At 43.5% G+C, this 21371-nt stretch overlaps 1 protein-coding gene across 4 annotated transcripts in view; it reads left to right on the top strand.

Moving 5' to 3' along the window:
• Positions 1-21371, top strand: part of Chd7 (chromodomain helicase DNA binding protein 7) — a 176542-nt gene that overhangs the window by 101535 nt on the left and 53636 nt on the right. For all 4 annotated transcript variants that reach the window (XM_021160001.3, XM_029475873.2, XM_029475875.2 and 1 more), the window contains exons 4-7: positions 8571-8712; positions 12394-12531; positions 13532-13597; positions 18759-18814. In XM_021160001.3, coding sequence (XP_021015660.1) covers positions 8571-8712; positions 12394-12531; positions 13532-13597; positions 18759-18814 — 402 coding nt within the window. The remainder of the gene's footprint in view (positions 1-8570; positions 8713-12393; positions 12532-13531; positions 13598-18758; positions 18815-21371) is intronic.

Genomic DNA, 21371 nt, shown 5'->3' with positions numbered 1-21371 from the left:
AGATAATTTTCATGTGGCTTACGAAATGGGTTTCATTTTGTAATTTTCACAGATGTGCATTCTTGTATTTGTCTCATATCTGTCGTGATTCTTCTCACATCCACTCTTTCCCTCAAACAGCACTGCTCGTCTGAATGTCCAGGGTGTGTGTGTTCGCACGCGCGTGCGTGCTTGTATATGTGCATAGTGCATGGATCTAGATTGCCTGTAAGAGAAAACATGAACCACTTGTCTGTGTGCCTGTAGCTTATTTTGTTTAACATGGGTGTTATTTAGTTCCATTAACTTTTTCTGAAAACGGCATAATTTCATCCTTATGGCCAGATAACATTCCACTGTGTGACTGATACATGTATATACACCACACACTCGCTTGAGAGCACCTGGGACGGTTCCATGCCTTGACTGTTATAAAGAGTGCTGCGGTAAATACGGATGTGCCCGCTCCTCTGTGGCGCACCGACTTAGCAGATTTGTCCAGGCGCGGCAGAACTGAGCTATGTGGAAGTTCTATCTTTAGTCTCTTGAGGAACCTGTATACTGATTTCCACATTACATTCTCACCCAGAGTGATTAGGGTTCCCCTCTGCCTGAGTTCGCTCCAGCATTTGTTAATGTTGCTATTTATGCTGACAGCCACTTGAGAGGAGATGGAATCTCAGCCCAGTCATAATTTGCATTTCCCTGATAGGTGAAGGCTAGGGAACCCTTTTCACGGATTTAGTAGTCAACCATATGCAGTTCTTCTTTTGGGAATTTTTTCTTCCATTCGTTCGCCCATCTGAGTGGATGGTTGTTTGGGGTGATATATTAAAGACGTTAACAACCTCTGTCTGACGCACAGTTGGTGAAGATTTTCTCCCATTCTGTTGGCTGTCTCTTTGCTATATAGGAATTTTTAATTGTATTTGTTTTCATTTGTCAGATTTTGGAATTGTCTTACACTGTTGGGGTCCTTGTCAAAGAAAGCACCCTTGTGAATACTTGCATCTTGTTTTAACTCTGTTGTTTCAGTTTCAGCACTGAAAATAAAACAATGGTTCTTTACCTGTGGGTCTTGACCCCTTTACAGGGAGTCAACTGACCCTTTCATAGGGGCCACCTATCAGATATCCTGGAGATCAGATATTTATGTTACTATTCACAACAGTAACAAAATTACAGTTATAAAGTAGCAACAAAAATGGCCACCACAACCTGAGGAACCACAGTAAAGACTCAGTACTAACAAGGTCGAGAACCCCTGCAGGAAGGTCTTTGATCCATTTTGAATTGGGATTTTGTAGGGTGGATATCCCATGTTCCCAGCACCACTTGTTGACAAGGCTGTCTTTTCCCAGAGTGTGTCTTTGAGACTATAGCTATGTGAGTTCATTTCTGGGTTCTCCGTTCCATTCCTCTGGTTTAGATGTGTATTTGTGCCTTCCTGTTGTTGTTGTTGCCACTGTGGCCCTGTAGCACATTTTGGGATCAGGTATTCCTTTTCTGTCCTGGATTGCTTGGGGTGGGGGTGCACACTCGTGCTCATACATGTGCGCTTCAATGTGATTTTGAGATTATTGTTTCTTTTCTGTGAAGAATGTCATTGGAATTTTATAGGGATTGCTTTCAGTAATGTAGACATTTTCACAAGCCTCAATTCTTGTAGTCAAAGCGTATGGGGTCTTCTAGTGTCTCGTTCACCATCTTCACCATCAAAAATTTCATAACTATACTGGGTGGTTTTATTTTTAGTTACATTTTTTTTTTTAATTAAAAAAGTTCTTGCTGGGCATGGTGGCACACACCTTTAATCCCAGCACTTGGGAGGCTGAAGCAGGCAGATCTCTGAGTTCAAGGCCAGCCTGGTATGTAGAAACTCTGTCTGGAAAAAACAAAACAAAACAAAAGTATTTTTAAAGCTATCTTGATCCCTCCACTCCAGTTCTTTCTGGGCAAATTTGCTGTCAACCCACGGAAAAGCTACTGGTATTGGGATGCTAATTTTGTATCCTGTGACTTTGTTGAAAGTGTCAAGAGTGAGAGTTTCACAGCCTGTGGTCTTTAGGCGCTTTGAAGGACCGGCTCATAGCATGTGCAAGTAGAGGAGACTTGACTTCCTCACTTGCTTTTGTTTTGTATCACTTCATCGCTCTACCTGAGACTTAGGTACCAATTCCAAACAAACACACACACACACACACACACAAGAATGGAAAGAGGGTCCAGATCCAGGCAGGTTGCACATGCCTTTAATTCTAACACTTAGGAGACAGAGGCAGGTGGACCACCCCAAGCACTGGGCTAGCTACACAGTGAGACCCCCCCCCCCCCCGACACACACACACACCACTGCTACCAAATAAAAGAAAGAGACAGCCGGGCGTGGTGGCGCACGCCTTTAATCCCAGCACTCGGGAGGCAGAGGCAGGCGGATTTCTGAGTTCGAGGCCAGCCTGGTCTACAAAGTGAGTTCCAGGACAGCCAGAGCTATACAGAGAAACCCTGTCTCGAAAAACCAAAAAAAAAAAAAAAGAAAGAGACACTTTTGGGTTTCCCCATTTAGTAGAGCATTAGCTGTAGATTTTTTATAAAGCTTTTATTATACCAAAGTAAATTTCTTCTGTTGCTAGTTTCTGTGGTGTGGGTTTTTTTTTTTTTTAGATGTTACTTTTTATTTTATTTTCACTATTTAAAAACCAAGTAGTAAGGGCTCAGAGAGCTTCTGATTTTTGAAAGTAGATGCACTTTTCATCAACGTTGAGCCCTGCTGTCCACCAAGTATACTGTATTCTGTTATGCCAGCCTGAATCTTTAGAGTTTTAATACTTCTGACCCACATCCTATGTGGCAGTTCTTATTGGTTAACATCAGTAAATTGAAAAGTCTGTTGTTGTTGTTGTTGTTGTTGTTGGATGCATTACTTTACACCTAATCCAAGCTGTCTGGGAGGTTGAACAGGAAAACTGCTACACGTTCAAGTCTAGCCTAGGCTGCTAAGATTATGCTTGCTATGCAAGTAAAGGGTCCTGAATTATTTCAAATAGCCAGTAGCTATATGAAAGCTGGGTGTGGTGGCATGGGTTTGTAATTGTTGCTCTGGGGAAGCAAAACCAGGTTGAGCTTGCTGTGCAGTGAGCCTAGCCAATAGCTGAGCTCCAGGTCAGGGGGAGACTGGGCACGGACCCATGGCGCGCGCATGCGCACCTGCATGCCCCTCCAGCCTATCAGTTCTAAGAATCTGTCTCAGCACCCTTTGTAAAGAAGATGGTGTAATATTTTGGAGAAGCCTGAATCCCTAATAATGTTCCTGATTAATCGTCCTGACCTAAGTTTCAAGGTTGATTTCTCCCACTGTAACGAGAGTCCTCATGAACTTACTTTATCCTTGGGGCCTGCCAGGTCACTAGCTCCCGCCCACTGTCAGCCACCTTTATTAACTGACTCACTCCTCATCACGTTTGGTTTCATGATTTGGGTCCTTTTTAAAGTTTCTTCTGAGAATGAAGATCTGTAGGTGGACACTAATGACTATTTAACTGCGTTCTGTTTTGTCGTAAATCAGGCTAGCCCAGGCTTTCTAATAAGCTCTGGCTCTTTGGATAAAGCCTTGTTTAGGAAGCCTGCAGTTTCTCACACAAGAGTTGGTCAGCTCTGATCCACCAGCCCCATCTTAGGCAATGGCTTCCACTCTGTGTCTTTGGTCTGTTATGTCTTCAGCTAAATAGGGATCCTTCCAGAAGTGAGCTCCTGAGGGCTTCCCTGACAACAGTGCAGCTCTGAATGTGGAGTTTGTGATTGCACCTAAGCATTCTCCTCCAGGTGGTGCACGGCGCTGGGATAACCATGGAACTAATGAGCTGTGGGGGCCGTGGACCCCAGTGCTGGCCGCTGTGAGGCTGCTCCTATAATAAGGTGTGAAACACGAGGCTTCAGGAGCAACAGAGGCCTTTCAAATTTCCAGGGTGTCACTGGATTTATGTCTGATTTCCAGGACTCGCTAGAACGAGTAGAACCTCTGTATCTAAGTCTGTGGGGCAGGGTAGATAGATCAGTATTTGTATTTCGGTCATCATATTGCTGATTAAGGAAGATAGGAGGAAGTTGGACTTTTGACTTAGGGATAAAATTTATAAATGGTATTTTATTGTATTGATTTTGAAAACTTCCTGTTTCCCTCAAGTTTATTATCACCCCATTTCACACTGTCATCCTTTGGGTTTTTTCTTCTTTCTTTTTCTTTCCTTCCTTCTTTCTCCCCTTCCCCTCCCCTCCTCCCCTCTCCCCCCTTCCCCTTCCCTTCAGCACCCTGGGCCTCCTGTGTCTGAGACAAACACTGTCAGCTCATCCAGCTCTTCAGCTCCTTTACCCTAAGCTTCAGAGACGGTTCATCATGAATATAGATGCTATTCCAGCTTTTGTTTAGCTTTTTAAAATATTTGTTTTTATTGTGTATGTGAGCACACCCCACAGTGTGCATGTGGGACCAGAGGTTCTCAGGACGACTCAGGGTACCAGGCTTCTGTGTAATCACTCTCCCCCCCCCCCCCCCGCTCCCCGAGCCATCTTCCCAGCACTGTCTCATGGTTATGTAGTATATTTTTAGTTTTATACGCCTTTAATCCCAGCACTCTGGAGGCAGAGGTAGGCAGATCTCTTGAATTTGAGGCTAGCCTGGTCTACAGTCCAGGACAACCAGTACTACCTAGAAAACCCTGTCTTGGAACTCCCCCCCTCACACACACACACACAAAAGAACTTTGTACTTACTATTAAATTGTTTAATTAAATAGGAGAAGAAACATAAGCAGCCTATAAGCCCATCTTAAGCAGGCAGTAGGAATTCAAAGATAGTTCTTTTTAGCTCACAAGATCGTTGATGAAAGATACACAGTGCTTTGATTTTAATACAACCCAGTAATGTTGACATCCATTTTTTTAGTGTTTTAAGTATTTACATGTTATGTGACACCTAAGTAGGAATTTGTAATCATACCTGATCTAGACTACTGTGTCCTTCTGAAAATGTTTCTTGGAACTCATTCCAAGATCTGTCAGCTAAGTCTTGCAGAGGATCAGGTAGGTTTCAAGGAGCAGAGGCCAGAGGGTGTTCAGCACTCATTGCATTTGCCTGTGGAGCATGGCTGTGAGGAGCATAAAGACGCGAATGTTGTGACTTGTATAGGTTGGAGGGGGTGGCACCCCAGTACTGAGATTTGCAGACATCACACACTGGGGATTTAAGTTAAGGGCGACTTCATGAGATTTTAGTAACCTGCAGAGAGGAGTTAGCATTGGTGATCTGGCTCCATCAGGATGCTGAGCAGAGTAAGAGCTAACAGCGGGGCCTGTGCATGGCTAGCTTTCCTCGAGGTCCTGCTTTTAGACCAAGGTTCTGAGGAGGCATCGTTGCAACTGTTGGAAGTACACCAGAGCTCTGGATCTGCACCATGCAGCCTTCAGTGTCATAATGCTGGCTTAGGGAGTTCCTAACAGTATTCTCCTCCCTACAACCAGCACAGATGTCCTGTTTGCATATTCCAGCTTTGAATACAGTTTGGAAGAAGAATGAGTATATGGCTGTGTTTGGAGTCTGGCAGTATAAGAAGAGTTTGAACCTTACAGATATAAACAGGATGGTACGTGGACTCTGCCCTTTTCCCACTGGTCTCATGCTGGGGACCCTTGCCTTGGGGCGAGAGTGAAGTGACAAGCAGTGACTGTTGTCATTTAGGTTGGTATGGCAGGTGCTTGGCTGAAGCAGTGGTAGTGGCAGGGTGAACGTGCCTTGTGTTGAGCTAGTGACTCGAAGCTCGTGGATTTTCTCCATGTGTTCCGCCACTGAATTGGCACTGGTGGGTCTGGGTCGCAGAGAGAGAGAGAGCGAGCGTGCACTGCACAGATGTGCTGCTTCTCTTCCGGGGTGTGCAGAGAGTGACCATCTCTTCCAACCCTGTCTCCTTTCTTGTCTCTTCTCATTTAAACCCACAGAAATACCTAGCGATGCAGATATTGCCCTCATGGGATAGATGAGGGAATGAAGGTGCAGGGAAACTAGCTGTGATTTATCCAGAGTCCCAGTTGGAGCTGTGGCAGTTAGAGCTCAGACTGATTGCTGTCTGGTGGAAACCAGCATTCTGTAGTACTTCAGGTAGAAGAAAAAAATTGACTTTCGTTTTACGTAGGTCAAAACAGTTTGAATATTACACTTCATTGGAGTCCAGGTTGGCTTATTTCAAAATCATAATGATGTGATGTGAGTGGTTGGATATTGTCCGGGTTCATAAAGTGTCTGGGTGGCCACTGAAGACCCCTTAGTCTTTTTCTGACTTCCTAGGGTGCTTGATTGTATACTGGTGGGTGGGAGAACCTAGCTGTGCCTCAGCAGGAATGCCGTGAGCTCTAATGAGTTTGCCTCTTGCAGTAATCAGAACTGAAAGTGCTTGCCTGGGCTGGGAGGTTTTTGTCTAAGCATTTGGAGAGGTCCTGCCTGTCTGACTTTCAGCCATCTTGGAGGTTCTGTATAGTACATCCTTGGATAGAGCAGATGGAAAGTCATTAGTGTTTCTGTCCCCCACCAGATAGATGTTTCCTCAAACCTGGCTCTGGGCACTAAGCAGACAGGCAGCCTTTGCTCCTGCAGGGTGCCGCTTGCACGGCCCGAAACCCCACAAACTTGAACTCCATCCTCCGCTCTGCTTGATCGAGGTCACCATGGAAAACATGCACCGCCGCTCAGTTTACCTGGCAGTGGTTCAGCTCTTTGACAGACCTACCTCTGATTTAAACAAATTCGAGAAATATGTAAAGTTTTGGAAGCAGTTTTGCACTGATTTGATAAAAGAAACCACAAAACACTGCAGCGCAGGTGTTGAGAATGTTTGGGAGCTGATTGAGGGAAGCAGATGGCTTTAGTCAGTGGCATCCAGCCAAAAGAGCAGGTGCTGGTCACGTGACCGCTGGTTACCAGGGTAATCTGATTGCTCTTGGCGTGCAGATGAAAGGAAAGGGGCCCAGTGTTCAGCTGTAGTATTGTATAATTTGTGGCAGTTAGAGCGGAAATAAATGCTGGAAATGGAGCCTCATGGTAGGGGAGACTTCTGTCAGTGTGTAGCGTAAACACCAGGACACTCTCCTCAGGAACTGCTGCATGAATTTTTTAATTTAAAAAATATTCTGCTGTCTGCGGATCTCTCTGACTTAGTCACACCACCTCTTTTTATTTTTTATTTTTTGTAGATAAAATCAATTTTTGAAATGTAACTGCTATTTGTGATCATCTTGAATTGTTTTCAGTTGTTTCCTGATGTAGCTGTTTGCTATGCTAAAATGCTCATGTATCAAAATAAGCTCTGAGTATGTAAAAACAACAGGTTTAAGATGATCAAAACCATATTAGTGGAGAACGCTGCCCTAGGTGTGTGCCGGAAACGCTATTGACACACTTTGGAAGGGTTTAACGTGACACATCTGTACTTAGAATCATTAGCTGCTGCAGCCTCTTCCTAGTGGCTTAACAACGTCTTTCTTAGGGCCTCTCTTGGTGAGCTTCTCCGGGACTTTATAACATTTAATAAATGTAGGATTTTGAAATCTGTATCTTTAGTTTGTCAAGCTACTTAGAGCTTGAGGCGCCCTAGAAATAGTTTAAAAAAAAAAAAATCTGGTATTGGGATGATACATTTTCTGTGTGTATATATAACACATGGTCATTTGATGGTAAGAAGTCTCGGGTGCAGAGTGTAGGTGAGACGGAACACTGAGTGTTTGCGCTAAAAGTACTCTGAGGAACAGTTTTGGGGGGGGTGGGGATAACCCAAGAATTTTATTTTTCCTGTGTTTTGGCTTATCATTCAACTCCTGGTGTTTCTCAGGAACGTGGAAAGTGAGCTTCAGTTACTGGTGAGAAACAAGCACACGCTTATAATTTCAAAGAGTTACCTTTTGGTAGAAATGCTACTTGTGGGGCTGGTGGTGGCCTCAGTGGGAGAGAGAGCTCTTGTCCAGCATGTCCAGTTGCTAGCACTGGGGGAAATGAAGGCCAAGTGTGGCTATCCCTCCAAAATGCTTAGCACCAAAAGGAAACTTACTCATAAACAAGAACACTGAATTAAATAAAATTATGTATTTCTAGGAAATTAATTTTTAGTAAAAATGTACTATTACTGGTCACCATTGGACTTAAAAAAAATGACTGTGTGAAACTCTGTGCCAGAGAAATAAGGGTATAGTCATTAGATGGTATTTTTTTCCCCCTTGGTTAAAAAAATTGGTCTCCACCCGACTTTTTAGCAAAGAAACATCTTAGGTTTTTGTCACAGCTTTGTATGTCAGCAGGGGCTGGGGCAGTACTCTGTGAAGTGTTCAAAGTTCTACATTCAGTTCTGTTTCAATGGGTGAGAAATTTGCTGAGGGTCATCAATTATAAGTTTTGTTGTCAAACCTTAATTAGGAGTAGCATTTAATGAAAAGCACCCAAGGCCCATCGACCTGGCCTTTGCCACCACTCTTTAGTAACAGAAAGAGAAGGTTTGGGGCGTGTGGGAAACCACACCGAAAGTGTACGCTAAGTGATGTACTTTGAATTCTAGTAATAAGAAACCGGATTCAGAAGCAAGTGCTTTGAAGAAAAAGGTCAACAAAGGAAAAACAGAAGGTTCTGAAAATTCAGACTTGGACAAAACACCCCCACCGTCCCCTGCTCCTGAAGAGGACGAAGACCCAGGTGTCCAGGTAACACCATTATTCCCTTCGGGCTCCAGCTGGGGAGTGGGGTAACTTTAGCCACATGTAAAGCACGCAAGGTCTCTCCGGGCTTTGTTGTCAGGTGTGTGCGTGATGGCCTTATTGTTGTCTGGAACATTATATCCACAGTGAAGAGAGCCAGAGCCCACAGAGACCCAGCTTACTCTAGGGCCTGCTGAGCTTTGAGATTACTAAAGCAAAGAGCTGCCCTTTATTTCCACAAATGTATGTTTTAATGTTTATGCTGTCTTAAGCATTTTTAGCGTTGCTATTATATCGCTTCATTTAAAGTATCATTCGCATTTAAATTTTTTTCTAAAAATTTTTTTTGGTCAATTTTTATTTGACTTCTCCCTCTCCCTCGTGTGTGTGTGTGCGTACATGTGTGTACATTCATGTGGAGGCAAGAGGCCACCCTCAGGTGTCATACTTTTAGGAGCTAACCACCCTGTGTTTTTGAGACAGGCTCCCTCACTGTCTTGGATTAGTAAAGCATGCTAGCCTTGGCTGGCCTGTGAGCCCCAGAGATCTTGTCTCCACTCCCTAGTGCTGGAATTGTGAGCATGTCCTTTTATGCCTTGCTTTCTGTTCAAAGGAGCAAGGCTGAGGCCTCTTGCTTGCAAGGAAAGCACTTTCCTGACTGAGCCATCCATCTTGCCCTCATTAATTTTTTTTTGTAATAAAAACCAAAACATACTTTGTAGCTTATTTATAATAGATGGCCGGAGATGTGATATAGTCATGATAGAATTTTGATCAACAAGTCAGTGGTATCCCAGATGGTACCTGGTTCAGTGTTAGATTCTCCTGAGGTCTACAAGTAAATAGTAGGAATTTGGGTTCCTGTGTATGAAGCTTGCTGCCTTCACTATTTGGACTGACAGAGGTCTCAAAAGTACACATGACAGTTGTGAGTTATTTCCTTGATAGGTTCCGTGGATGCATGCCAGTCTGGTCCTTTGGGATGGCTGGGAATGTGGCTTGTGCAAGTGACATCTGAATTATCAGGGAGCAGTTACTGTTGAGTCCCATTGGAATAGGCAGCCAGCCCTCAGGGACCAGCTGGGCTTCCTCTGACCTGTAATATATCCTCAGGTCTTCCTACCCAAGGCCCACGGGTCTGTAATATGTGGCCCCCTACAGAGAACTTCAGCTTGAATACTGCATTCTTCTTGAGTAGAGCATCCTGGAAGAAGGTTCTGAGAGGGTAGAATGGTAGAAGATGGTTGTGATCCACCATGTGGGTGCAGGGAATCAAACCTTGGTCCTCCGCAAGAACAACAAGTGCTCCAACAACCGTGCCGTCTCCTCTCCTAAAAGTTGGTGAAGGAGTTGGAACTAAGAATTTATAATGAAATTGATTGTATCCTTGAGGTTGTTTTGTCTTAATTTGCGCTTTTGGGACTTTACAACAAAAATACTTGGACAATATTAAGAATTATTCTCACAGGCCTGATGTGGTGGCACATGCCTTTAGTCCTAGCACTTGCCAGTTTGAGGCCAGCCAAAGCTACCAAAGGAGACCCTGCCTCAAAATAAAAAATTTATTTCCTGTTCTGACTAATGAACTACTGTTTGGGGTGAGATTTCCCCCTCATTTTCCCTTTTCTTTTCACTCTTTTTCCTTGCCTCGTGTCCACTTTCCACCTCTTCTTTCCCTCCCTGTATTTTAGGTACGGAAAAGCACTTAGCAGTTCAGACCAAGCTCAGTGCTTCCATCTAATTGTCTCAGTAACAGTTCTGCATTCAACAGCCACAGGCAGGCGGCCACAGAAACTGCCTGAAAAGCTGTCTTCCTGGTGCCTGCTACAGGAAGTGATGACGCAGACTGCGTGTTTGTTACACTTCTTCCTGTGGTGCATCTGTGAGGGGCTTGAGGGAAAAGTTCCAATGCTCTGGTTGCTCATCAAGAGTAAATGACATGTTAACTCTAACTGACTCTTTCACAAGGTGCGGCCACAGCAAGGCCACATTTTCATTTTCTCCTCAGGACACAGCTATTTTAACCAAAAGTATCTTTATAAAGCAGGTTAAATGGAATCGTTCTCAGGCTGTGAGGTACTGTCCTGAGGCTGTGTTGGTCTTGCCCCAAGAGATCACAGTGTCTGTCATGTCTTCTTCATTTGTATGATGAATATTTTACGTCCTCCCATCTTAATGCTGGCCTGCACAATTGATGAAACTCTTTAAAAAGCAGCAGTTCGCAATTCTTAGAAAAATGTGTGTGTGTTGTATTCCTCAGTGGCGTCGTCATCCTTTCATTATGAATTTCTATTTTTTGCTCTCTATTTCTTTAAAAAGAAATTTATTTTCTTTTAAAACGATTTTCTTTTAGGGCTGAAGTTAACAGTGTTCTACCCCTACCCCCAGTCATTCTCTCTCTTCATTCAGACAGAACCTTATACCTAGTAACACTTTTTATTTCTTCAGGTTGCCCCTGTTAGTGGAAGCACGCACAGGTGGCTTCTCCGTGAGTATTTCTGGAGAGGACGAGAAGTAAAGCGCGCTATGCATTGCGCGTAAGCGGCAGATTCTCTTTCTTTTCAGAGGGTTCTTGATCGTCTGCCCATCCAGAGAGAGAAACAGTTTGCATTTGTCTTAAGTAGAGTCATAAGTGACTTTTGCAGTCACATGATTTGCTTTCATTCATCAATTTACCATGGACAGATTTCCAAATATAATCACGTAGCTTACCGGAAGTGGAACTGGTTGGTCATAGGCTTCACACATCTATATTGTCCTGCACAGGCTGTGCTGCGTTGTGTTTGACCACAAACATGAACATTCGCCAACAGTCATACTGATTACCAGTCTTTGACATTTGAAGCAGCATGGTAAAAAGTTGTATTAAAACTAGAACTGCCAAGAAGAGTGGCACACAACTTTAATCCAAGCATTTGGGAGACAGAGACAGGCAGATCTCTTGGGGGTTGGAGCCTAGCTTGGTTGTGAATTTCAGGCCAGCCCTGGCTACATAGTGAGAATCTGTCCCCAGGTAAACAAACAAACAAACAAACAACAACAAAAAAAACCACCACCCTACTTACCAAAGCTACTCATTATGAGTGTGTTTAGTTCCCACTTCTCCCTCCTTCTCCAGGAGTAGGAATGGAACTGGGGCTCTGTGCACTCTTAGTAAGCGCTTAGCACTGAAGTAGACATCTCCAGCCCCGAACTGTTTCTTTCAGGCTCCAGAGTAAAGTGCATTGGAATACCTTGAGAAATAACAATATAACAATGTTTGTATTAACCTTTATAGCCTGTAGATTATTTTCTAATGCACTGTTGTTGGTGGGCTCTCTACATTATACTTTTCAGTCATAGAGAAATAAGAGCAGAGTGTGCTAGACTCCCATAGGTCCACTGTGCGCCTCTGGTGTTGCCACTGCCCACAATGGAGATGGCCAAGTGAGGGACAGGGTTTGCTGTACCTGTGTGTTCTTGTTGAAGGGACTGCTGTTTGGAGCAGCAGCGTTACAAGGTCCCAGGACCCCAGATCTCCAGATAATTGCTGTGGTTGTCACAATGGTCTTTTCACTCGACGTTTTAGATGAAAATTGCCAGTTTTTCTTTAAGATTTAGAAAAGGAAAAGTCTTACTACTGTGTACCGTGTTACAGAGCCCCAAAGACTGCCCTTTAACACTCACTCTGCTGGGCTTCTGTTGTAGAAGAGGCGGTCCAGCAGGCAGGTGAAGAGGAAGCGATACACTGAAGATTTGGAGTTCAAGATTTCTGATGAGGAGGCAGATGATGCAGATGCTGCTGGGAGAGACTCCCCATCCAACACCTCGCAGTCAGAGCAGCAGGTCAGCAGCCAGGCTTGCGCTGTTTCATGTGTGCTTTCATGGTGGACTGGAAACTTATGCCTGGAAGCCAAGCAGTTCAGTGGCAGAGGTGGACTTGGAGCAGGGGAATGTTCTGCTAATGTTGGCTGACGTGTTGTGGGAAATTCATTGTTCAGTAGTATCTTAAAAAGCCCTACTTGCTCAAATTCATTTTTATACAAGGCAATGATATGTAATGTGACAGAGGTTTGGAGAATTAAATGTCTCTGCTGAGGAAGAGTCTGAGCTAGAATATGAACCTCTGAGAATTCAATGCTGTAGCTCCCGGAACCATAATAAACCACTCGAGCTCATCTCCTGCTGTTTGGCACCGTCAGAACCCCTTTATAAAATTACTGCCTTGGAGTACCCAGCAGGGCACACTGTATTTTCTGTGCAATGTAAATGATGGATAAAATAGTTTGTATGTAGCGCGGGCAGTAACAGAATTGATTATTGCAAAGATTTTATTTATTCTTTTTTTGCTCTTACTGTACTTTAGTTAACAAACTGGCCGCCAGTTGAAAGGCCCTATTAAATGCAGCTTGGTGTTTAGCTGGCAATTGGATCTCTATTAAATTGTTGTACACAACCTCCATAGGACAGAGCTGCCTACAGTAGCAGAGCAGAGGGAGTATTCACTCCATGAATATAGATGCAGGAAAGTTGCTTTTGACCGGCTGTCAGGCACAGATTACTTTTTCTTAGCAGCCAGAGTGAATGCTTTGTGGCTTGAGGGACTGTGCTTCTCTCCATAAGTAACCACACAGTCAGGAAGTCATAAGCACAGCCCTTCCTTTGCCTTGCTGTAGTGTGAGGCTTTTCTTGTTTTTAGTAATTTTTCCCACTGTTAACTTTGGACCGTGTGGTTGAAAGGGCAGGAGGCATGGGCAGAGGGGAGTGGTACTTTCCCACTTGCGTTTGCAGCACAGGTCAGGTGGCTTGCCAGTGGGATGGGCTGATACCACTTTCTCTTTTTCAGGAATCTGTTGATGCAGAAGGCCCAGTGGTGGAGAAGATTATGAGCAGTCGCCTAGTGAAAAAGCAGGTGAGTGGCGCCGTGTGCAAAGTTGAGACTCCCATGGGTGATCTTGCAGGTTGTTTGCTGCATCCTGCCCTTTTAAGATTCCACTGTGGCGCCGGGCGTGGTGGCGCACGCCTTTAGTCCCAGCACTCGGGAGGCAGAGGCAGGCGGATTTCTGAGTTCGAGGCCAGCCTGGTCTACAAAGTGAGTGCCAGGACAGCCAGGGCTACACAGAGAAACCCTGTCTCTGAAAAAAAAAAAAAAAAAAAAAAAGATTCCACTGTGGCGCTGGGTATGGTGGTGGGTGCAGGAGGATCAGGAGTTCCAGGTCAGCTTTTTCTACATGTGACCATTTCTTAGAAAAGTAACAACGAAAAGACAAACAAACAAAACGAAAGAAAAGAAAAGCCCAATGGCTACATTATCATAAGATGAGGTGTGGGGTGGTACTTCTGATCCCCTCGGTGATTGATGGCTCTGGAATGAAATCAAAACTCCATTAAGCAATGACCTTAAGATGTATCAACCTTTGTAACCCTATTAGGAGAAGTCAAGAAACTCAAAAGAAATGCTTAAGACTTACAGAGGTACAGACAGCCTTCTCCATGGAAAATGTTCCTAAGAAGACCTTGCTTGGGAGCTCCCAATGCCCTCATCAGGGCCGGTCTGTTACTGGGGCAAGCAGACGTTTTATCAGGCTGCTTACAACTTTTTGCATATATAACTTAATGTGTTGAAAGTATCTTTATTACTGATACAGTTCCTATTGATAAGCAAAAGTGCCTGCCAGTGGCAGCAGGTAAGCTCGTGGCCCAGGCACATTAGGAAGAAGAACTCCATTGTTTTCTCTAAGCACTGGGAATTCTCTGCTCCGTGTGGGTTGCCTTCCTGCCCAGATTGGGAAATGCTGAGCTTGTATCTCTAGAAAGTAGGTACTGTGGATATATGTCAGCCAGGCAAGCCTGAGTAGTTCTTCATAGCTTTTGAAATGTAGAGCAAATATGATTTCTTTTAGTAAAATGAATACAAGGTATAGTTTCCCAGTGGCCAAGAGAATCATGGAACTTAGGTGCTGTCCTAAAGCTTATCAACTATCAGACAAGGGAAAATAAGACAGACAGACAAACAGGCAGGCAGGCAGACAGACAGACAAGCACACTACCAGCAACAAAATACTGTTGAGCACAGGCACTTAACACAATTGTTTCTGTTAATGTCTCATCTATTGGGGCTGAAGAGGTGCTGAGAAGTCAGGAGCACTTCCTGCTTCCAGAGGACACAAGTTCAGTTCCCAGCACCCTTTTTGAATGTTTCAAAATGACCTGTAACGTAACTCCAACTCCGATTATCCAATGCCCTCTTTTGACCTGCAGTCATATATGTGCACGCACACTGGCTGACACATACATAAAAGTAGAACTTGTATTTTTTAAACTGAGAGCTCATTGAGCTACCCCTGCACCAACAGTAGGCTCGCACGTCCCTCTTACACACTCAGGATTTGCACACTTATCACCGCATGCACTACATGCTCCTATAAAAACTATCTGGAGCAACAAGTCAACGTACTTCAAATCGGGTGTTGAGGTGGGGTGTGGAGGATGCGGTTGGTAACTGAGTTTGTAGCTTCGTGCCATAATGGATCAAATGATAAAAACCAAGCCAGGGTTGTCACGTGACATGAGCACTACTTAGCTCGTTAGAAAGGCTGCCTTTTCCTAATGTCTCTAGAACTGTTAGTTTGTGAGTACAGATATATGGTAAAGTTTAAATAGTGGGCATGCTACAAAGAGCGGTCCCTTCACTGGATTGATGTTACTTGAGGAAGATAGCCATGTTCCTGGGATGGGATGCACGCATGTCTGTTGAACTGATAGTACTTCGGCAGGCATACTTAGCAGGCTTAGAGCTGAGATTATAATTAACTCTATTCTCCATAGCTAGTGAGATTGTACGTGGTGCGGACATGGCTTTTCTGTTTTGCCTGCTTCAAAGAACTTAGTTTTTCCCCCTCTGCCCACCTTTACTGGCAGGTACCCATGGATTACAAATTGATATTACAGCCCCGTGTGGCTCACTGTAAGGCATTAGATGTCATTGCAGATGTATATGAGGATGGAACATTTATTGAAGTGGCTCTCAACCTCCCTAATTCGTGACCCTTTAACATAGTTCCTCGTGTTATGGTGACCCCCAACAAGAAAATTTTTTCATTGCTACTTATAACTGAAATCTTGTTACTGTTATGAATTGAAATGTAAATATCTGATAAGCAGGGTGTCTGATATGTGACCCCTGTGAGAAGGTTGTTCAATCCTCAAAGGGGTCATGACCTGGGTTGAGAACCACTGATTTATTGGCTTGGTGAATGTGGGAATGGAGAAAATTGGTAGGAAAAGTTCTCTGGAAGACAGGAACTGTCTGAATGTAAGGATTGGAGAGAGCCCACAGATGCTCGTCTGCTGCTGCCGCCGCTCAAAGGCTGCTAAAACTCCATCAGAAGATACGGACCATTAACGGCCACTAAGTTTTTAAATTGCAAATGTTCTCAACATTCGTTGCTTTAAGTTATAACTGCTCTAAGTTTATAATTTTAAAAATTGATAACAGGGGACAATATTGCACGTGGAAAGAAAAAGAAATTTGATATTTTCCTGTGGACTCTAGCTGGGCTTCCTCTTACCATGAATCATTTAAGAATTGTCTCCCAGGGAGAGCCACCTCAGCTTCGCACACCATGACAGTGGGCGTGGCTTGCCATTATAAATATTGGCCTAAACACAAGTTAATGTCTCCAAGACCCAGGAGAGGGGTCTTGTATATGAACATTGTGGTATGTTTGAATGCGCATGCATTTAGAGTGCATAGGTGTTTTGTTTTCCACATTTAGTTATAGCACTTTCTATATGCCATCTATCTATAGAAAATATTCCAAGTCCTTTTCCTTTTTGAATCATAAGGTCAGAAGTTATCTTAGAGTCAGAATCTGGGTGTACTATATATATAGGGGATATACTATCCCCTAACATTTATTTTTCTTTAATTTACTTAACATATGTTTTCTCCATAACTAGTTACATTAAATTCCAGGAAAATTGAACGTAACAATAAAAAAGTAGAACATTTTATAAAGTTAAAGTCTTAACTATAGAATATCTTTATTTTCTCACTCAGTACACTGTGACTCACTATCTCGGTTTGAGTATGAAATATATTAGACCAGAAGCAGTTTATTATTTTTCTCTGTATATACTTTTTCATTTTTTGTTCATTATTTGTATAGTTTTGAGTAGGGGAGCTGTCTAATTTGGCAAGGCCATTCCTTCTTTGAGGGTGGCAGGTTATCATGTGCTAATGGCTGTTTCAGGCCACGTTAGAGAACTAGGCTTGGCTCCTTGGTCACAGGAACAGTGAGACAAATATGTTAATACAGCCAAAACATCAAGTTTCCTGTAACCTGTTAAAATTCCTTTACATTCATTCCCGGGGAAGGAAAAGAATACCCATTTTCAAATGTCTATTGAACACATGAAAATACTCAGAGCACTGTCAGGTTAGACAGTAGCTGGCCAAGGAGTGATCTCAGTGTGTGTGTGTGCGTATGAGAAGCTGTACGTTATCACCCTATCATTCATCGAGTCTGCAGAGTATGGGAGTTTCTGCACACTGGTAGTGGTAGTGTGGGCTGTTGAAGAGAGGCATGACTCAGCATACTCTCAGTAAAGCATGTGCACACTTATGTGAAATGTGGTTAGCAGCTGGAGCTGAAGCTCCACCAAAGAACGTGGCCATGTTGTATGTGTAGCCAGTTAAATAGAAGACAGCATTTTTGTTTACTTGGGGACATGGCACACACCTTTAATCCCAGCACTCGGGAGGCAGAGGCAGGTGGATTTCTGAGTTCGAGGCCAGCCTGGTCTACAAAGTGAGTTCCAGGACAGCCAGGGCTATACAGAGAAACCCTATCTTGAAAAAAACCAAAAAAAAAAAAGCTGTGTTATGGTTAGGACCTTTCATAAGCCCTCTAGGGAAAAATGAGAAGCAGTTTAAAATGCACCTTTAATTGAACCTGATAAAAGGTTTGAGGGAATTCTGAAAGGTTATATATAGTCTTTAACTGTGGTCTGAGTGTTAGTATGAAAGCCAGCCGGAGTGCCCTTATAAGACATGTGCCCTCTGTCATCCTCCACGCTGGCTCTCTTGTTTGGCCCCGACCATGTTCCTGTTCACCCTCATTTTCTTCAAAGATCTATGAGGCCACCCGGCACCCATGTGTGAGCCTCCAGGCAAGCTCTCCAGCTCTCGTAGGAACAGAAAAGAACTTCCTGACACGTGGGTAAAGGCTGTTTATGATTTACATCTTTGCTTTATCTGCTCAAACATTGTAAGAAAATGACATATTATGAATCCTTTCACACTCCACAAGCAAAAGCCAAAAGGAAAAGAGAGATTTCTAAACCATAGCATTGATGTTGTCTTCGGTGCCTTCTGGAAGCAGTCTGACCACCGAAAGCTCTTGACTCGGCGGACATGCATCGCAATTTTAACCCACCTAAATGTGGGATTGGAAGTGTTAATTTTATTTGGCTGCCATGTGTGTGAGACATCTTGTCTGAAAGACTTTAATTGTTCCACTGAGTAAAACTCAAACCATGAGTAGTGATGCCCCGAGTCCCACCATAAGAGCGAGGTTTCCTTTTATATGGTTTCTTGTTTAGAGTTATTAACTATATGGAGAAATAAATGTCTTTTAAATATTTTAAAACATTACAAAACCCACAATGTAAAGTTGCCATGAGGCAGCCAAAAATAATACATATGGCATTCAGGAGAGCAGTTGCTAATTGGCTGCTGCCTGAGAAAATGGTACACTTGGCGTCTACTTAACACTGCGGGTTTGGCAGCAAGCCAGGCTTGGGGTCAGGTTGTTGTGAATGAAGCTGCATGTGGTTAGGGAGGAGTTAAAATGATTCATGCCGTACAATCACAAGCACATTGAGTGGAGCAGCGTGCATGTGCCTGAGTACGTCAGTCCCCACGGCACAGGCTGCCCAGGCTTCCTGTGCGCTTCTCTTTCCAGTCAGGCCACCTCAGGCATCGTGTCCCCATGTGGGAGTATGTGGCTGCCTTTGAAATCATCGGTATATGATTTTAAAGTGTGTAACTCAATCTTTTTTCGTTGCAGAAGGAATCTGGCGAGGAGGTAGAAGTTGAGGAATTTTATGTGAAGTACAAAAACTTGTAAGTAAATTGTTCCTCCTCCTTTCAGCGGGGAGGGTAGACCTGGACTACAGGACTCTAAGAATTGTGAACATGGAGAGTTCCATAATGTTTCTTTGCTGCCTCAGAAAGGCTGTTTCCTCCTAACTTTGCTATTTGTAGTACTTTGCACATGTTTTTCTAGAAAATATTTAATGTGTAAAAGTTGACTAATTTTCTTACATAAGCAAGAAGCTCATCATAGATAGAAAGAAACATCTGATGTGATCATAGTGAAATAAAGTAAAAGTTGACTGTCCCCCAAAGAGTGGCTCTTGCTCTTCACGCTTGCGCCTCTCCTGCATCTGTGATGAGAACTCTGTAGCCTCTCAGAGGCCTGGCAGCCCAGGATGCCCTCAGGCTTTGATGCAGTGAGCTCTGGCTTTATGTGCATTGCTTTCCAATATTTGTTTAGTGGGTTTAGTATAGTTTAGTTTTAATCTGAATGGAGAAACACAGCTGCCTTGAGCTCTGTCATGGGATCTGTGTGCTCACTTTGGCTAGTCAGCGTGGTTTTCAGGTCATTACCCTCCCGAAGACGACAGAGGCTTGCTCTTCCTAACCAGACACACAGCTAAGGACAGATACCTTTGCTGACCACAGATCTGTTCTCTCTGCTTTGCTCCTCTGAAGACAGACATAAAGCCCGGGTGAATCAGTCCTGGGTTTTAAAGGAGGATTTTTAGGAGTTGTTGTGAAAACAGCCTAAGAAAGTACATTGCCCCAGGAAAATGTCACCACCGAGTGCCATGTTTCTCTGCTTTTGTCCCTTTGGTCTGCATTGTGTAAATACAGGGTCACTCTTCTGAGGAGGTAAGCAAAACATTAAGTAAAAAGTCTCTCTCAGTCTTACTGTGAGAGTCAGTGAAATGAAGTCTGGCAGTATAAAATAAAACGCACAATAAATGTTAGCTACCATCAGTATGGTGTCCTCATGGTGAGTTTATGTCTAAGCACATCGTTCATCTGAGGTGATTTCCTGTGGGGAATCCTTAACGAGAGAAGCTGAATAGGCAAAGAGGGGGTAACCTAAATGAGTTGCAGGGGGATTTTTGTCAAGTCAGATGGAGGACTGAGGGTTAAGTGTTGATTGACATGTAATTGCACCAATAGATGACAGGCATCAGAGACAGAGTGGGTGGGACCCAAGGGTTGCCATCCATTCACCTGTGGGAAGCTCCAAAGACAGTGTAGGACCCTGTACTAGGGACTGCTGCCAAGCCAGAAGACTTATCAAACAGGCAACAAAAAGTTTAAGGGAGGACTAAGCTGGTTTTCTGTGCACTATTATGGAGATGAAAGAGAAATTAAGCTTTCAATAGAAGTTTTATTAACTTGTTTTGATGCTAATTCAGATTTGTAGGAACGTTGCAAAAATTGTAGGGTGGATTTTTTTATTGTGATTAATCTATATCTGAAATACTTGGAGATTGTTAAATATGGTAATGTTTGCTAAGTTGATGGAATACTTGGGCCTTTAACTTAAGGATGGCCTTTATTCTCTGCCCTGGCTAATTCATAGTCAGGAGGGTTCATTTTATTGAGATTTGAATTCTTCTCTCTGGTAGTAGTATTTATTTTGCTCACGTCACTTCAGATGTAGTGGTGGGAGTCCCTTTAAGCTGGCTCTGTCTTTTCCCTTATCCCGTTTGGAGCTCTGGTGTCAGAGTGTGCTCCCAGCTTGTCCTGTCTCTGCAAGTTGCAGCTGTAGAATCTGTAATCAGATAGAGAATGTAGGAGCCAAATGTGGGCCGTGATCTTGCTCATGGCTGCCAAGAAGTCACTGTTGGTAGACACACCTGCAAGGACATGTACACGTGATCTTTAGGCACATGTAGCTGTTTGTTATATATATGTACTTACCTCTACCTATGCCTCCACTTGCCTAACAACAAAACAGTGCCACCCAACTCTCCCACAGGGTACCCTCTGCCCTTTCTCCTTTCAAAGGGTAGCTATTCCCCTCTTCATTGATAAGAAGCTTGGCTCTTATCATCTGTTTGTTGTTGTTGTTGGTGGTGGTGGTGGTGGTGGTGGTGGTGGTTTGGTTTGGTTTGGTTTTGGCAACCTTAAAATATATAGAAAAGGAATTAAGAATTCCTAGCTGAGCTGGTGGTAGTGCACACCTTTAGTCCCAGCACTTGGGAGGAGGCAGAAGCAGGCGAATCTACAGAGTGAGTTCTAGGACAGCCAAGGCTACACAGAGAAACCCTAATGAAAAAAAAAAAAGAAAAAGAAAAGAAAAAGAGAAGTAGTAGTAGAGTTTTTGCTTCAGTTTCTTTGTTTAGGATGTTTTCTCCTAGTTTCACAGTGTTAGAGGTTATATACCTTACTCAAAATCCCCTTAGTCCCAAGGTCTCCATGACTTTATGTTTACACCACTGAGTTGACCAGTGTCAGTTTGCGATTTAATTTTATCTTCGACATCTCCATTGCATTTTTAAGTTGGTGAAAATATTACCATGAGTCAGAAGTCAGAGCTATATACGCAGATAGGCAGGTGAGAAGTGTCCCTTCTGCTGTAACCTACCATTTAATA

This window comes from Mus caroli, unplaced genomic scaffold (genome assembly GCF_978045245.1).
Source record: "Mus caroli unplaced genomic scaffold, Mus_caroli_1 scaffold_6, whole genome shotgun sequence".
Classification (NCBI taxonomy): Eukaryota; Metazoa; Chordata; class Mammalia; order Rodentia; family Muridae; genus Mus; species Mus caroli.
Note: the sequence above shows the minus strand (reverse complement) of the source record. Positions and strands in the feature narration are given on the sequence as shown.